Genomic DNA, 19,992 nt, shown 5'->3' with positions numbered 1-19,992 from the left:
CTAAGCCGAGTACACTCTAGCAATCAAAATGAGCAAAATAGACAAAGTTATGTAGGGAATCCGCCTAACCCAATTAATCGTAGTAATCCATATGTTAGACCCTATAATCAAAATAGGTTTAACAGTAGACGAAATGTATGGCGAAATTCTAGGAATTCAGCGAACTACGTGGATAGACGTAATGGTAGGACAAGAGATGGCACTTCGCATCAAGATCCAGGTATCGAAGTAATTCCTGTACCGAACAATAATACGGGACATAATAATGATTGTGCAGTACAATGTACTTTATTAAATTCATATGCAAGTACGAACGTAACCTGATTACCGTTAATGAAATTAGGTCAAACATATATCAGTTATAGATTCTTGTGAACTTTTATTTTCAATTTTGTGAGTTAATGTTGATAATGAAAACGACTCTTATGAATACTTGAAGTGCTTAGATATAGTTTTAGATAGACTGGAAAGTTAATTTTCCAATGATTTTTAATTCTCTCTTGTTAATGTAAAGAATTATAATTCGATTCATAAATGATTAATAGCGAAGGTTATTTATATTAGATTGATTTTATGTTGAAAATTTAACTGTCAAAGATTATGTTAAGAAGAAGATCTATTCTATAAAATTAATTATTCGACGATCACTATTGTAAACGGACCAGTGGTTCTTGAAGATAAAAGCCAAGCTCACTCATGACTTTTATATTCAGTCCAATTGTCGGGCGACATTTTATATAACAAAATACTTTGGATAGATTAATAATTACCTGTACCTTGGGCAGAAAGTGCTAATACATGTGCACTATGTTAATTTGATAATAACAAAAGAAGAATGTTTTTGGGATATGTAAATTATTATGGGATAGTTGTTACTATGTAAAAATATTATTATGGATAGCTAGTCAGCAAGTTTGTGTGCTTGACAGTTTGAAGGAAAATATATTATAAAGTATATCAGCTAATAAATCATTTTAGCAACGTTCATCGACGTTATCATTTTAACCGAAAAGGTGAGAATAATGCTATATAATTATTAAAGATAATTTTTACATGCGAATTAATACTACCACTCAATATTTGTATATCTTACTTAGACGGACCAGGTTGACGACTACCCTTGGTGAGTCGTTATAACATCCTAATGAAACACCCACCTACGATTGAACTAAGTACTTTATATACATAAGGTATGTTGCAAAATAATACGAACGATCCAAATATGTGGCATAACTTTAGTAAGTGCACGTCACGGATGGAATACGTGACATGTAGAGATGTATAAGGAGGATATGTTTACAGACCATGGATAGTTCATTCATTTCCACGGCTAACCAAATTGAAAACAAAAAAACAATCAAAACAACATGATAATGACTGTTGCAAAATGATACGAACGCAATACAAAAGCTAGTTCTAATAGACAATAAATAAGCCACTGCATAAGACCAGCTTGAACACTCGATTAAACATGATGTTTACCAGCGTTTGCAGCAGAGTCACATCAGTTTGATTCCATGCAGCGATGATGGCATCCTGCAACTCACGAACATTGTTGTACTGGGTACCGATGGCGATCACTGAGCGACACAACATTTCCTAAAGATTTCCCATCTGGTTTTTGTCTGGGAAATTGAAAGGCCAATCCAGTACAATCACGTCTTTCTCCCGAAAGCAATCCTTGGTAGTTCCAACAACGTGGACAGTAGCATTATCCTGTTGGAAGATACACTCGGGACCAGCAATTCGCAAGGTAAATGACAATAAATTGTCTGCAAGTACTGTTTACTACGTGGTTGATGTCATATGAGATGTAAGAAATTCGTGATTTGTTGTACCATAACAACCGAAGCCCTCCCCCCACACATAATTACCGACTGTCCTTGCTATCGCTTGGAGTACATCTGCTCCTACTTCCGCAGATCGTGTCAATAGTATCATCAGCCATCGGAACCATTCAAATTAAATTTCTTTTCGTCACTGAAGATGACACGACGCGTTCTGCTTCCAGGTCACATGTATTTTGGTCCAGATCACCCGTCGCTCCTTGTGCTGCGCGGTGAGTTGTGGCTGACGCTTACGCTTCTTATATCAGAGATATGATTACAGCGTTTCACAGGTTTTGATGGGGTAGACTTATGTACACGAATGTTAGGGTCTTGTGCCAACTGTGTAAGGGATATTCCAGCACAACTTAGCTTTCGAACAACCTGTCTTTGCTGTTGTGGCGTGAATTAACGCGGCCTTCCTGATGATTTCCTTACTTCATACCGCATCCCAAGTTTAAGAAAATTGTTCAGGACACAAGCACATTGCCCAATTCGACGTGCAATTTCATTAACCTTCTTCTTTATATGCCATTATTTGGCAATTTTCGCACTCAGATAATACTTTGCCAGGGCCCATTATGCTTCTCTTACTCGTCACCTCACACAGATGTCCTCGCCGTAGTAAACTAGCCTACACTTCTATCACTCGTCTGCTATACATTTTGCCTTCTCGTCCAGCGCCCTCTATGTTCCTAGCAGAGACCTAGCTACATGTTATTACACTAAACATGTCATCGTTCGTATCATTTTGCAACACTTTTCTTGGGCTGATTTTTCATTTTTGTTTCGCCCTGTCCTCTATATGTGTATATTTCTCCAATACCTGTGTTCGTGTAACATAAATACAATACTGTTTCATTCACCCTCACTTCTATTTTCCGTTTCCTTTCCGATCACATAATATGACGATATCTGATATTGTTCGTATCATTTTGCAACGCACCTTAGAAAGCAAAAGGGTTAGCCACTTTATCACAAACAGCCATTAACTCTGAATTATTTTTATGTGTTGGATATACTTCTAACCTGTTGTTTGTTATTAATTAAGTCCCACTGCATAAGATATGCATTTCCTGAAGTTGGATCTAAGTCTCCTGTGAGCATTCGAAATGTTGTTGTTTTACCAGCGCCGTTGACTCCTAAAAGACCAAAACATTCTCCATAACCAACTCCATATTGTAATCCTCGAACAGCTGAAAACTTCTTGAAATTTTTCTTCAAATCTTCAATCAATAAAACATCAGAATTGGAACGCAATTTTTCCGGAAGACCTATGGAACGAAACAACCAAAATCAGAATATATAACAAAATTTATTATCTTTTTTCAATATATTTAAAATCTATAACTTCTATACAGCATCGGACTGGCATGTTCATGGACTCTCGGCCAGAGGTGCCCACAAGGGGGAACATGACGCCAATGGTGTCATTAAAATATTTGAGAGGATTTTTTAATGTAAAATAATTAAAATTGCCTCGTTTCACGGAAAGACAAGAAAACACAACATAAATACTAGTTACTCACTCAATTACCACATTATTATACCTTCCGGCTGCACCTTCATACCCCCATTCGCGCCATCCATTTTAATGATTTTTTTTTCTTTGCCTTCTCTGATTTTTCCCGATTAAACACAGAGCCATATAACAAATACAATCAAGCTCCTTCCCCCGAGATTTTTTTTAAGTCTACCAAAAATTCTTACCAGTACGGGTACGTAAAAATCTTCAAACAGAGACATAACGAAAATTCACTTAATGCTTATTTATATAGGAGTGAAAAAATATTTTTACAAACAGGAAAAGAATTACTTTTAGAGTCATGAAAACCAGGCCCGTAGCCCGCCCTAAAATTTAGGGGGGCCGGTAGAAGTTAGGGGGGGCAAAACCAACCATATTAAACTTCATCACCATATTATAGTTCATTTGCAAGCCTACCGTGAAACTTTTAGGGGGTCAGCCAAAGTTTAGGGGGGGCCGCCCCCTAGCCCCCCGTGGGTACGGGCCTGATGAAAACACTGCTACTCCTTTCCCTCGCGGGACTGACATCCCTCTCTTGACTCAGCTCGGGTTGCAACCACCAAACTATACTACCAATGGCTATATTATAGTTACATGTAAAGCTTGCTCAAACAATTATGATTTTGAAGTTGTTTTAGCAGTGCACATCGCTAATAAGATATTTAAACTTCTTAATCCTGTGACAGTTTGTCTTCAAGGCACAACAGTTAATTAATGATTATTGAATAGTTTATTCAGTGATTGATGGAATAAAAAAGAAGCTTAGTTTACTAAGAAATGAGAAAATGAAATGAAATCTTTGAGTTTTACGTCCCACAGTTATGCCGATTAGGCTAAAGGAGACGGTGATGATGAGTAATGAATGAAATGGTGGAATGAAGAAAGTGGGAGGAAACGGGAGAACCCCGAGGAAACCCACGCACACGATGTTTGTCCACCACAAAGTTCACTTGGCGGGGGCTGGGATCGAATCCGGGACCCCAAAGCACCAGAGCTGAACGCTCTACCACTGAGCCATCGCGGCTCCAACTAAGAAATGATCATGGAAGAGGAAAAGATTTTTAGACGAACTGGTAATTGATGAAGTAATATCTGAACTTTTAAGAAAAATTAAAGTTGATGTTTACTTTAAGATTCTTGACTCACTAACTGCTCAATTACTGGATCGCTTTTCAAACCAATTCTTGGCTTTAATGATCCAAACGGCTTTCTTTTCCCATGATGGATTTTACAAACTGAATGAAAGTCTGCAGTCAAATATGATACAAGAATTGTGAGACTTCTACCATTTTAATAGTGAAGAAACAGTAGCTGAGCTAGAAAACTGTTCATTCGTATACGAGGTCTCATATCACGACATAGACATAGACATTTTTGATATGTTACCCAAACTTTAAAAAAAAAAAAAAAAAAAAAAAACTAAGATTTTCAAGCAAGACAAGGACCATATGAGTAAATTAGACTCAGAAGATGCTCAAAAAGAAGATTTAGATGGAGAAGAAATTGAGGACGAAGAGGAAGATAGCATGGAAGCAACTTTGAAGTTGTGGATTAAACGAGGTTTTATTAAGCCATACAGGTATTTACAGCAACTCTCTGGATTTCCAACCTTAAATGGGCTGTTCAGAATTCTGCTTTCTCTCTCTGTAACAAGCTGCTTAGCTGAGAGAATCATGAGTCGGATCAAAATTTTAAAAACCGCCTCAGAACAAGCATAAAGGAACACTTGATTAAATAACTTATTAATTTTGTGAAAATGGTCATCACAATCCTCTCAACTTCCTCATTCGATATGAAGCGCTTCCCAGAAAAAAATTCTTCAAGTTTGGGAACAGATAGAAGTCCGATGGTGCCAAATCAGGAGAATATGGGGGACGGCCGAGCAAATCGTACCCCAAATCCCGCAGTTTTTCCATCGCCAACTCACCCTTGTGCACAAGTGCGTTGTCCTGGTGGAAGATGATTTTCTTCTTCTTCTTCAAGCCAGGCATCTTTTCGCGAATTCTGGCATCCAGCTGGTCAAGAAGGTTGGAGTAATATTCGCCTGTAATTGTTTTCCTTTTTGCAAGGTAAACAATTAACAGGATCCATTTCGCATCCCAAACCCATTGGCCATGACCTTTCTGGCCGATACGATCGTCTTCGCTTTCTTCGGCGCTACACCACCGGCTTCCACCCACTGCTTGGACTGCTGTTTCATTTCTGGCGTGTAGTGGTCATCCCATGTCTCATCCATTGTCACAAACCGCCGCATAAAATCTGTCGGATCCCTTTTGAATCGGTCCAAAGATTGCTGCGAAAATTGTTTTCGCATTTGCTTTTGGTCGGCAGTCAACAAATGCGGCACCCATCTTGCGCAGAGCTTTCGCATCCCTAGTTCTTTGTGCAAGGTATTTCGCACCCGTTCCTCCGATATCCTCACACTCTCAGTTATCTCTCATCTTCACTCGCCTATCGTCCAACACGATATCATGCACTTTTTCGATTGTTTCCGGTGTGGTTGCGGTTTACGGCCTTCCTTCACGTAGGTCATCTTCGAGGGATGTGAGACCACGTTTAAATTAAGCTGCCCACTTTTTAACAGTTGACATGAAAGGAGCAGAGTCCTCGTAAACTTTTGTCGATTTCGGATGAATTTTCGTAGGGGTTAATCCATCCAAAACGAAAAATTTGATTGCCGCACGATATTCAAGTTTTTCCATTATCACAACTAACACGCAAGACGTCTAACTGCAACAATGCCTGCACACAAACTTGACACTTGTTATACGAACAATTGAAAAGCGCCCCCAGGCAAGAACAATAAAATTTTGCTGACTGGAGTGCCATCTCTGGATGAGGCCGAGAACTTTTCACCCCGCCCTCGTATTCCGCTAAAAATACGAAAACTTGATTTAGGAGCCGTTCCAAACTTTTGTGGCCCCTGATCCAAAAACTAATTCTTGGCCAAGATCTCAATCTTTTGATGAATTTTTTGATCATCCGTAAAATTCTTGGCCAAGATCGCAATCTTTTGATCCATTTTTTGGATCATTCCTAAAATTCTTGATTTTGTCTTACAAAATGAAACATCCTAACGTGTTCAAAGATTAATTATCAATTTTTCGTTAAAATAAGCTACATTTAAATTTAAAGTTTCTGTGATTGCAGTGCGAATCTTGAGTTCTGTTTTTACTTTCATATTACTAGCTCCTCAAAGGAACATGCTACCATATTTGAAAGAGAGAGATATCGAATTACTTTAATGTTAATTTTAATTGTAATTTTTCAAACGTTCCTATACAAGTAGCATCTTGAGCTATTATCAAGTCCAAAAGTCTTTTGTAATTTTTTCTCGAACAACATAACGAAGACAATTAGCAAGTTGATCCATTATAAAATATGATTGAATTGATACATTCGTTTTCTTCAAATGCTATTCTCTTTCTTTCCTCCACTTCCATTTGGCAGCTCCACTTTATTCCTTATACATTTGCAAAATAATAATATTAGGCGTGTCCATAAATTTTCACTGTTTTTTGAGAATAAAAAATTACATTTTTAAGCGAAGAAATACAATTCTAATCTTCAAAGTGTTTTTCTTGACTCTCCATCACTTTACCAGATAAATAAGGTAGTTTGCGTATTCAATGCTCAAAGAAGGACTGTGGCTTAGAAGCGATGAAGTTGTCGATACAATTCTTGATATTATTGATGTTTGCAAAGAACTGGCCAGAGAGTGCATGTTGTGGTTACCTACACAGGTGATAATCTGAAGGAGTGAGATCAGGTGAATATACCGCATATGGAAGAACTTCCCAAAAGAACTTGAAGATTATTTCTTTTGTTGCCAAAGCGGCATGCGGACGATCATCGTCATGCAATAGTATGATCTGTCACATTCCTTGGCCAGTAAAAGGTCGTTTCTCTTCGATTTTTCACTCACAGGGGTGAGTGAAACTGGCAATTGAGTACTGTAGAATTCAGCATTGATAGATTCACGAGGCTTTTGCAGTTCGTAATAGAGCACATCCTTCAAGATACATATAAAGATAACCTTTTTGTCATGGATATTCATTTTAGCGAGGAAATTGATGGGCGATCAGGATTTATCCATGATTTTTGACGTTTAGAGCTATCGTAGTAAACCCATTTTTCATGTCTTACGATTTTCGCCAGAAAAGACTTTCTTTTAAAGTAACACGCAAGTATTTAGACGATTCTCTATACCGTATTTCATTCTGTAACCGTGTGTGGAATCCATTTGCCTTGCTTTCTGGATTTTGTCCAGTGCGTGCAAACGTCTAATGATTGTCAAATGGTCGCCTGCAATCTTCTTACCAAATTCCTTGCTTGTTTGGTACGAATCTTCTTCAAGTAGCGCTTGCAGAGGTCTTCAACTTCTTGGCTTATCTTTCAGGTCGAAACTTCCATTCTTGAACTCGAAAAATCATTCTCTCACCGTACTTGTACCAATACTTTCATCGAAGGTTCTTTTGACTTCTGCAGCAGACTTGACAAAATTGAAAAGGAACAGCATACAATGTCGAACGTGTATCTCCTCGGCAGCCATGACAAATTAACTGTGAACTCGCTTTATCTAGAAACTGGATGCTGGGTGCAAAGTTATGTAATCCTGCCTAGGTTTCTTACTTTCTGTTCCCAGACAGTTTAATGAGCTACTCAAAGTAGCACTGAAAACTTATACACACCTAATAACTACATACAAATGCAAATGTCATCATTCACAACTTGACGTTGAACAACTGACTGTATTGTTCTAAGTTTTATGTTTCTCAACAGCGAAAGTGAATAATGAATCATGTGAATGCCTCTGTTGTCCAGCGGTAAGTCGAATGGCAAATATAGCAAGCGTTCACTTTGCTCAACACTATATAAATAAAACGTTCGTTGAATCGAAATTATTATTATTATTATTATTATTATTATTATTATTATTATTATTATTATTATTATTATTATTATTATTATTATTTTACCTAAATAGTCCATTATTAAATTTGGAATGGAATTACCATGTTTTAAAATTTCAATATCCTGTAAAATAGAAAATTTCTCATTCTCATTATTTTATTTATTATCCTTATCATCGTTTTATCTCTGTTCGGAAGGGGCACCCTTTGAGCCTTCGGGGCCAAGGGTTCTAGGTGAACCAACAAGCCGACCTAGCCAGCCCGACCTTTCTTCTGTATACAGTATATTCAATTTCTATGTTAATAACCATTAAAGTGTTAATATAAATTGACTACGCAAAGCATGATTCAAAATAGCTACAAAATTATGTGAGAAACTCTCAGTATTAACTTCGTTCATTTAGTAATAAGTCAAAGGATAGAGTCCAAGTAGGATTAGGAATTAGATTTCTGGGCTTTCGGTATTTATGGCCATGTTGGCCCGCCACATATGAGGGATGACGTTCCCTGATGATCACACTGTCCGGGGAATTGGGGAGGAAGAAAAAATGAGAAAGAAAGGAAACGTCCTGTGATTATGTTAAGTACCATCCTGGCATTTGTCTGGTGTAAATTAGGGAAACCCAGGAAAATTTCACTCAGGCTGTCCTGAAAAAGCTGTCACACTTTTCGACTAAGTGTCTTCACTGAGAATCGAACCCAAGACCGTTCGCAGTCGAGAGCGTTAGCCGCCACGCGGGGCTACTAAATCCATAGTAATCCTTTAAAACTGAAAACTTAGGAATTACCTTATAGGAACAGTGAAACTTGATTCGGAAACTGTAGTCTTTAATTTATATTTCCACTTTAAAGCGTGTGATATACGACTAAAAATTAGGAGTTACCTTATATGAACAGTGAAACTTGATTCGGAAACTGAAGTCTATTTTCACTTTAAAGCATGTGATATATGACTAGGAAATAAATTAGTGATGCTGTGCATGGTTGAAGCGAACGACACTCCCTCTTATTATTTTCAACCCCAAATTATAGGAGTAAGTTACTAATTTTCAATAAAACAACACAATGTTCTATAAAAATCTGAGTGTTTAATAAATATTCACGAATACACGTTGCAATAAAATTGCGGAGAAAGACCCAATTTTAACTGCATTATTGGCCCATTTCAACTGCAACCAATTGAGGGGTATTGGAAAATCTTAGAATTTTTATTCCAATCTTCACGGGGAGAAGAGAGAATGCAAGAGTGGGAATTAAGTTAAAGAAAATCAATCAACACCTACATCTTATCGTGTTATTCGATTTTAACACGTATTTATAAAAGTTATTATGGAGTACTTTTTTTTACAATGTGAAGGGGACACGGAGGTTCAGTGGCAGAGTGCTTACCTGTGGTACGTGGGGTCCCTAGTTCAATCCCCAGCCAAGTAACTTTGTGGTGGACAACATCATGTCCGTGGATTTTCTCGGGGTACTTTCGTATCCTTCTACATTATCATTCCACCAATTCTTTCATCCTCATTCACTTGCCTTAATCATTTGTCTCCCTTAGCTTTAAGGGCATGATCGCGGGACGTTAAACTGAAAGATTTCGTTTTCATTTTTAATGAACCTAATGAGACATTGATTGACAGGAAACTCAAGGACGCACAAAGAGTTCATGTCTTATTTACCGACATTTCCTCTCATATCGCAGTTTTAGTAAATGAGATGATTATAGACGGTATTGAGTTTTAATATTATTATTGTTGTTGTTTATTTATTTATTTATTTATTTGTTTGTTTCCATGTGTTATTCAACGTAAGTTAGGAATATTTCTAATCGGGAAGATCCTTAAAAATAATCACTCCTTATTTTTAGCTTTTGATTTCAAAATTACATCTCAGACGTAATTTGATAAAAGTATAAGAAACTATATAATTTATCAAGATTTTAAAATTCCGACCTTTAGAGAAATTCAATGACGTTACTTTTTAATTTACATTTTTTTTTTGAAAAATATTGTTTTGTTTATTGAGGGAGATAGTTTTAGCGCTGAATATAAAATAGAAGTTGTTTATCAGTTGTTTCTTTCATATAAGTCAGATGTTACCTGTTTGTGTAGTTATACCTTTATTTGGCACTGTTGCTCTCAAGCAACATCGCATTCTATTGCGTTATCCGCAAGAATTATGACTTCAGTGATCATTTAATTGGCATTATTGCTTTCATATAATATTCATATACATTTTTTGCGGGTCGCTTTCTTAGATATTTCTAATCTTCGTCAACAAGGAACAGTCAAATTTAGAATTGTAGAAGCTTTATCTCCTACGTTCCGCGAAAGTTCTTTTTTATTTTCTTTATTTTATTTATTTTTTTTTTTTTTTACTCTGTAAGGATATATTTCAAAGAAACTTCTGCTAATTACTGAAAATATTCTTATGATATTTGACCATAATAGGGCAATGCTGCTCAGTAGCAACTCGTAAGACCTATTTTATGGCAATGTTGCTTCGAAATAAACTTCCTGTATTTTTAAATAAAGTACAAAAATACATTAAAAATTACGAAATTATGATCAGAAAGACATGATACAACCATAAAATCAAACTAAATATTTTAATGGTAATGCTATCAATGCTTGCCAATTAAAGGGTTATATATACATAAACAGGAATCTGATCCATTTTCTCTTTACGTACAACGTTGCTCTCTTTGGAACATCAAAAAACTGTAAGATTTTAAGCTTAATTTGAAGAGCAAGGAAATCGGAAAATTAATTTGTCAAATATGAAATGGAGAGCAACTCTTAAGAATAGTGGTTCAAAATATGGAATTAAAGGAAGTGAATATTTATGTGTACCAGCGGCAAAATATTCAATATAACAGAGAAAATTAAGAGATATGTCAATGTAAACTGGAGTATTCGGAAGGTACACCTTGGTATTTAGAAGTACAAAACCCGTTATATATAAATTAGAAAATTTTCAATAAATTTATTCTATCTTTTTATACATATGTATAAAAAACATGAACACTTACGTGAACATAAAAACGAAACACAGAAGTATACAGTAAAAATAAAATATGAACTAATATTTAACGAAATCTAAACTAGTAAAACATACAGAAGCAAAAAGTTTTCAACATCTACATATGAAAAAAATATACAGTACAATAGAAAATATTTATTATATCTTACCCAGAATTTCCTGTGCTATTCTATGTCTTTCCCGTTGGACATCTTCTTCTATATCAGAAGTGTCTGATGTTACATCTGTTTTCTTGAAGAACCTGATAATCCTTTTTTGAAGCTTAGAGTGAAGTTCATATTCGATGGCAATCAATAAAAGGAAATAAAGCACACTATCAGCAACAAGTAATATAACTTGACGCTGAATACTAATTTCATCGTCAGAAAAGTATGGTGTATCTTCATGGCAGATACCCTTCTCGCTACATTCATTTTCTAAAAATAAATAAATATATATATATATAAATGAAAAGTAAATAAACGTAAAGTAAATAAACGTAAAGAGATCTTCTGATTCTATGGCTACTCTAATTGGTTTCTGTACATGTGTGAGTGTCTGTTTGTGTATTCTATAAATATTTGTCGAATTGATTTTTTATATCTTGTGTTAATATATATTCTTTCCTTCCTTTTAAGGAAATTTCAATATTTAACATTAAACTAGATAGCATAAAGTTTTGAAGTATTACTAATAATACAAATCAAGTGAAATTTGAAACAGAGTTACAAACATATCAATTAATGAATCTACCTATATCTATCTATCTATCTATCTATCTATCTATCTATCTATCTATCTATCTATCTATCTATCTATCTATATCTATATCTATCTATCTATCTATCTATCTATCTATCTATCTATATATATATATATATATATATATATATATATATATATATATATATATATATATATATATATAGAGAGAGAGAGAGAGAGAGAGAGAGAGAGAGAGAGAAAGAGAAAGATAGATAGATTGTTGATGTTGAGGTGAAGCCAGAGAGAATTCCTCACTTACCAGATAGATGATTTATCACTAATTTATCAATATAACTCAAATTTCTATATTTGTTACTTATTTTTGCACCAGTTTGCAGAACTTGAATTTAAGATTTTCGAAACAAATTAGAACAAACTCTAGCACTATTGGAGAATTATCTAATATCCTAGGAATACGACTAAGATATATATTCCTGTAATTCAGTTTCAATAGTTGAAAAGTGTATTTATGCTGAATTATATAATCAAATTTTAAAGTTAAATATCAATTGAAAGAACAAGAGATAGGGAGTAAGAGGGACAACACAGAAAGGGCGAAAATTTATCACCATATATTTATAGATCATCTTGTTCTTATAAATTGAAAATACTAACTTCTAAATAAACATATAGCCAATCATTTACTCTTCACATGTAAATATGCGTACTGAATATATTACTAACAAATAAATAAAAACGCACAGATAAGGGGAAGGAAAGACTTTTAATCCCTCGTTAATATTTTTAGGATTTTTTTAATATATGTACTAATTTTCTTTTCTTCCCATAGTAGCATTATCAAAATTACATCGAGGTTTTTAAAAATGGCACCCACGGATTACAGAAAAATTTTTTCTACAGGTCTAAATAAAGCTTTAATATTATATATATTGGTAACGCCTCCCCGGACTTCCATTAGATTCCATGCTTAAACAAATGTTTGACGATGTGGCAACGTCGTAGATAAATGTTGGGTCATGACATTGATCTGTGAGTCATCAAATAGTTGCATCAATTCTTTCTAGATGGCAGTTAAAATTAATAGACATTGATCCTACCCCTTCTATTAACACCGATACAAGTTGTAAAAATAAGCACAACTCACTTGCTATTAGAGAAGGGTTAGTATCAACGTCTACCAGTTCAAACTGCCCTCTGGTGAGAATTGATGTAAATGTTTGAAGGATTCGTAAAGGAAAGCTGCTAATGATTTCAAGTTTATTTACGACGTTGCCATGTATTCAAAAATTTGTCTTGGTCCTAGAGCCTGAAGAAACCTCGAATGATATACCAATACATAACACTTTATTTTATTTTGATCTGTAGAATACTTTTCTGTGATCTGTGGGCTCCATCTATACGTAGAACATTTGGTATATATAGCCGCCTTTTGAATTTTAAGTGTGTTTATACTTTTTACTTAGGATACTTCATGAATTTCTGGAAAACAAAATGTAGAAAAAAAGAAAGTTGACATCATTAACGTGCTTACTATCTATTGATAAATCAATCTGCGTCCAGAACAATATTTTGAGAAGTATTAAATTGACATCCTTTTACTAATATGAACAAATCTCAAGTTTTTCAATTTTAAATAACTAGACCCACATAAGGATTTTTTACTAAGCAAACAATCTTACTGCAACACTTCTTCCAGTACTCCGATGATATCTGCTCACACATACGATCCAACGTCTCTTCAGGAATGATATCACATCCTTTATTCTCTAAGGTCAACGACCAAAAGTTTTTGAGGCCAAGTGCTAGCGCAAACTGAGGAAATAGTCCAAAAATGGTATCGATATTGGTGGCTTCATTTATATCGTCGAATATTGCGTAAAGAATTGTCATAGTAAATACTGAAATGAAACAAATAAATAAATAAGATGAAATAAACATAATAATTCAGAAAAGTAACTAGCTTTAAAATATAACACTTAATTAAACCCGCCTCCTACTTAAAATCATGGAAACATGTGTTAGTATCACTGTATTATCTACATGTTATTGTCACGAAAACGGAAGGCGACGTAGAAAATATAATTTTGGTAAAAAAAAACTATGTAAAAATTTAATATATTAATGTTACCATGTTTGAATTGCTATTTTAATTTTTTATTTTCTTTTCACGTTTTATGATAAACACATAAGAACTTGGAAATATAACAGAATTACGTGTAACAGTAATTTGAGAGAGAAATTGAACTTTATGTGCTTTTAAGAAATGTTTTTTTCATCATATACATAAAGGTAATTACTTACAATTCTTTGAATAAGTATTACCGTATAATAAAATATTCATATTTCTAAGTGTAAAATTTTTCTTAGAATTTTTTTTACTTACATATAGCCAAGTTCAAACTGATTAAAACACCAAATGCTCCAGTTTTTGTTTTCACAAAAAAACTGAAGACGTATACGAAGGGAATCATACTCAATCCATACAAAAGTAGAAACAGCAGTAAAATTCCTGCAACATAAAAATTTATATAGAGAGTTCTATGTTGAAAAATATCTTTTACTTTAAGAATTTAAATAATAGTAATAGTGTAAAACTCGAATTTATCTTAACAACTTTCTGTTACATAATAGTTTTTGATTTTCGGTTTGAAATATTTGTAAATCAAACCCAACATGATTTTGTAAATTAGAAATTTTTGGAATTTGTAGACGAAGTAGTAAACAAATTCTTCTACTTGAAAACCAAAGAACACATACATATTTAACAAGTAAACTAAAATCATTTAGGAGCAAATTTTACCAATTTCAAACACGTTAAAAATGAGTAAATATTAATTTGCAAAATAAAATATTCCAAATTTCATCCCACATAAAGACATTACTATCATTAATTGAATATATGTTACAGACAATAGTGTCAAAAGATATACCCATTCTAAAATTAGAATAGCTGAAAGACAAGGAAGGGGAATAGAGGGTGTCGCCCGTTAATAACATATTTCTTGCAGTGACATTTTAGTTATTATAAATTTGTGCTTTTTTTTAGTAGACATAAATGGCTCAAATGAAGGAATGAATATTCTTTGGATTAGAAAAAACAAAAGGATACAAAAAAAAAAAAAAAAAAACAATTGGATGCAATTTTAAAAAAATAGGAGGAATTAGAAAGATAATTTCTACTTAGAATTTACTGAAGTAAAGAAAATGTAACTTTTTTGATATAAAATTCATTTACCAGAAAAGTTCATTTCATAAATTCAACGATGAAAACGTACTTACCCAACACAGAAGGGTCACTAAAAATTCTCAGATTGTCCACCAGCCACGTAACAAAAACAATAATAATGCTCACAACAAAATAGCAGAAATAATCCCATGTAAAGGAAGCCAACCAATACAAGAATTTGTTCGTGCCGGTCATTAGTTGCAATTGCTTAACTTTTGAGACTCGCTCCATCAATGGGAAGATTGCATAATAAGCCATGAATATTAGCATTGCAATAGGAATCATAAAAAGCCACATCGCTGTCCGATGAAATGAAAGTAAACTCCACCAGTTATATGGCGCATCCTAGAAATAAATAAAATATGATCTAAAAAACTAGACAAATGAGTAAAGAGTTAGAAGTTTAATTTGTTTTACGGATTAGTTTCACGAGGTTCCTTAATTTAATTTTCGGATATGAGGAACTCATTTGGAAGAATTTCTGAAAATTTCAACATTGCTAGCTTGGTATGGGTACTAATAGCACTGCACTAGTGTGAGATATTCTGGAACGAAAAGTGTCAGGTTCCATGCCTTGAAACAATGGAGCTGTTACGAAATGGAGCTGGCATTTTCGTGTGAGAGTTTAAAAAATGTAAATTATTTAACTGAAACACAATCCTGAAACTGTGCCGGGAGCATTTATAGACTCTGATCCATCACGAACGCAAGTACACAGGTCTGTTTAGGGAATTTTGGCGAAAGACAAGAACTCTGAAAGATGAAGCAAGAGCTGGACCACCCGTCACGACCTTGACTGATAAAAGTATTGTTGAAATTATTGAGAATATGTTTTGTGTTAATTCATGACCGATATGCTAACACATATTGGAGTCTAGTCATCACAGCAACATCGGCGCATATCATTATGCACAAGTATCTTCATTCAAGAAACGTTTTTTCCCTGATGAATACCACATTTGTAGTGAAAAGATTACAGCAAGCATGATGTAGAATCGTTAAGCTATATACTCAAGAAATTTGAACATGAGATTTAAGCAGATTTCGTAAAAGGTGATGAAAGCTTGATTTATCAATATTGTGAGCGCCAACGAAGTTCTATATTGGGTTAAATATGTATAATTTCTTTAACAATTATTGTAGCAAACAATGTCTCAAAATCTAATCTCAAGACACGAATGTATTCTCAACTTTCAGAACAAAACAAACATTGCTATCAATATCCTTCAATAAATGATTTCACTAAAAGCACAAGAGATATCACGCTATCACTGATAATCATCTATAAATACTTTAGGTCGTAACATCCGACCATGTAGGTAAAGTGGAATGCAGGAAGGAAAAAAGGTTTCTAACTTATTTTCATTTCTTACGTTATCACTTTGTCCAGACGGCACCAGCCTGCTGTGAGACCATTCTGTCATTTTAGCTACGTATTCAAACTTCTTCTAGGCAATCATCGCAGTTCGTGTGTATTTTAAGCCTTTTAAGCCTTAAGAGCAGGTGAACCACCAAGACGAACGAACAACTCTGTTACATGTTGCAAACCTGATAGCTCGTTCAAACAGTTGTGCTATCGATAGTAAATTTTTGTTTGGTGCTATGACATTTTATAAAGTGTAATATTTTAATAATTTCACTACGTTACAATGTATACAAGTATTTTCCTAATCTTGTAAGTTTTTGTGTTGGTAAAAATAGCTTCTAAAATTAACTATTTGTACTGACATAAAGGAGGTTTCTTGCGTTATCTTTTGCTTATTCCTGTGAAGTGTGATTATAATTGTTTGTAGGACTATGGTAGCTTCGTATAGTTGATGTAAAGTTCAACATATGCACATGTGTGTGTATGTGTGTGTGTGTGTGTGTGTGTGTGTGTGAGAGAGAGAGAGAGAGAGAGAGAGAGAGAGAGAGAGAGTATTTGAAGGAATCTAACCCAATGTATTTTTTTTTATACAGTAATAATAAAATTTGTGTATTAAATCTAATTTCTCTTTTCGTGTTTTTTTTTTCTTTGTTGTAAGTTGTCGGGGGAAGAAAATAACTAGGTACTTCGAAATTCTTTTGGTGTCAGGACATCATACAATACTGTACATAAATCCTTTTTTTTTTTTAACTCGTGCATCTTCGTTCAAAACTGAACATTGCCTTGGCAAGCTCATCAAGAAATTGGGATTCTAACACAGGACGTTCAAAATATCTTATCTAGAATGGCCATAAGAATGTACCACTAAGCTGACGGATTTAATCATGACTATTATGGCATTTTTACGATCGTAATGTTAAAGAAAGCTGAGCCACAATACAATATATCCCCCCCCCCAAAAAAAAAAAAAAACGACGCCAGGCAGTTTGGATCTTTCCAGATGAGGAATCTCCTGTATAAATGGACTTGGTGAAAGGTAGACACTTTCCTAAAGAAAAGCAGGAATACGGTCATCCTTTCCTCTAAATGACAAAAAGTGGTAAATGTAAACTGACTTTGGACAATTTGTCTCCCAGATCCTTGAAAGGCGATCACAGAGGAGTCTCTGAGCTTCTCTTTTGCACCATAACAATTCGCCTGCACACAATCGGAATCTTGAAGGAGTCACATGTCTAGTTGGTTAATTACCCTACCTGTAGTTCAGATTTGGTGCGATGTGACATCTTTCTATTCCCCAAAGTGGAAGAGAATATTTGAGATCAATGTTTGGCAATGCAGAAGAGGCTATTAAAGTGTAGAAGCAAGGAGTTGCAAGCATACTAGAAGAAACCTGACGTGGGTGCTTCGAAACATGGAAAACTATATAGACCAGTGGTCTTCAACTCATGACTGACAGAGCTTTCTGCCGTGGTCTGTGTCCTTTGAAAAATTAAGTACTTAATATGAACACCTGAAAAGTATATACGTGTCACAGTATATTATGTTCTAAATACTAAATATAGCTTAGTGGTTCACAAGAGTCATTAAAATATTTATGTGGTCCGCACCATCTAACGGGTTAAAATCCCTGGTATAGGCCATAGTATAGTTCAAGATGTTATAGTTATTCGGAAGTTTACATTCCTAGTTCTTCCATATTCGGAAATTAAATCAGCGATTGTTGGAAATTCTAGTAAAATATTACATTATTTCCTAAGAAAATGTAATTAAATTCAAAATGTTAGTATAATTAGAAAATTAGAATAATTTACATATTCGAAAATACTGAATAATACTTCTATGAACAATTGAATTCTAGTAATAGACTAATAATACTAATTTTGATATTTTATAGACGGCTAACGTTTAGCGCTTTCTGCATCTGTTTTATATTTTTGTTTGTATGGTTGTCGTAAGGAAACAGCAAATGAAAAATTTTATTTTCTATTTTCCTTTTCTTTCTTTTTCTTTTTTCTTTTCTTTTCTTTCTTTCTTTCTTTCTTTTTTTATTCAACTTATGGGTTCAATCGTGTAATCTAAGATGTACAATTTGCGTCAAATAATAGCTGATATAAGAAAAGAAATTCAGACGAAGCTGCTTTTCTTACATCAGCTACCAATTTTCCTTGTGTTTATGTACACTTATAAGTGTAACTAGGATAATTATATGTGCCATGTAATGAACTTCTCTCTATATAGTGAACATAAAAGAGAATTTTACACGAATTCCACTAAATACTGAGCAAGCTCCGAATGTATTCCATTGAAGTCCTAAATAAGCTCAAATAATCATAAATGAACCCGATTGTAATTCCAAATATATATCATTGAAGTTTTAAATAAACCCAAAAGAAATCCCGAATGAACCAGATGAAAATCTTGAGGGGCTCTGTACAGACCCTAAGTAATAACGCAATTTGTCCCAGATGAATCGGATGTAAGTTCAGTAGATCCTATAAAAAAAGTTTTATTAAGGTTTTGAATTGATGATGTGTCATATCAAGTACAGACATTCTCGGGAAGTCATTCTTGATCTTATTCATGTCCTACTTTACGGAATCACTTGGACTGTCCCTTAGACCTGCATCAGGATAGAATTAGGACATTCATAGGTCGTCTTTTTGTCTTTACTCCAGACGTCCAATGTCCGCTAGAAGTACTTATGCTTTGTAAGCACACATGTTTGGAGAGCATAATATAAATCTAATTTAGTAACTGCCCTTCAAAACATATCTTTCTCTGTAACGTCCATACACCTGTACATTTTTAAATAATTAATATCCTGGATTTAGGTTAATAAATTAAGAAGAAAAATTTATGGTATAAAATTACACTAGGGATCCATAGACGTTACAGGGTTATGTTCTTTAGCTACCTTTTACTGAGAAAAAAAAAAAAAAAGCGGAATCATGTGATAATGAAACTACAACTTGATGAGAACGAAAGACGCAAGAAACAGAGCGTTCAATGCATGAGGGAATCAAGTCCATTTTGGGTCATTTTGAACATGTTTCATATTTAGTCTGGAGGATCCGTAACAAAATCTCAAAGAATCGTGCAATTTATGATACAAGCGTCAAATTTTACACACGGTTTATAGACACCATAAGAAGCAATTCTAGGGGTGGAGCCAAAAAATATTACGTGATTTCGTCGAGATAGCCGCCATATTAAAAATGGCCGCTCAGTACATATAAAATAACATTTAATAGTATTGTTTAACATGTTAATGCATTTCAATTTTTAAATTTTAATCTATTTTTCACTTTTGTGCTCTTGACAAAGGTCATTTGACACTTGGCCTGGTAAAATGTTGAATTTAAATGTTTAATTTTGATTTATTTATTTATTTTTAT

The 19,992-nt window shown here is 34.2% G+C and overlaps 1 protein-coding gene across 1 annotated transcript in view; it reads right to left on the bottom strand.

Moving 5' to 3' along the window:
• Nucleotides 1-19,992, bottom strand: part of LOC145694715 (phospholipid-transporting ATPase ABCA3-like) — a 142,578-nt gene that overhangs the window by 22,425 nt on the left and 100,161 nt on the right. The window contains exons 18-22 of the mRNA XM_081771245.1: nt 15,285-15,576; nt 14,389-14,514; nt 13,685-13,903; nt 11,450-11,716; nt 2,856-3,100 (exon numbers count right to left, since the gene is read on the bottom strand). Coding sequence (XP_081627371.1) covers nt 2,856-3,100; nt 11,450-11,716; nt 13,685-13,903; nt 14,389-14,514; nt 15,285-15,576 — 1,149 coding nt within the window. The remainder of the gene's footprint in view (nt 1-2,855; nt 3,101-11,449; nt 11,717-13,684; nt 13,904-14,388; nt 14,515-15,284; nt 15,577-19,992) is intronic.

Source organism: Thermobia domestica, chromosome 9, assembly GCF_964235325.1.
Source record: "Thermobia domestica chromosome 9, izTheDome1.hap1.1, whole genome shotgun sequence".
Classification (NCBI taxonomy): domain Eukaryota; kingdom Metazoa; phylum Arthropoda; class Insecta; order Zygentoma; family Lepismatidae; genus Thermobia; species Thermobia domestica.
Note: the sequence above shows the minus strand (reverse complement) of the source record. Positions and strands in the feature narration are given on the sequence as shown.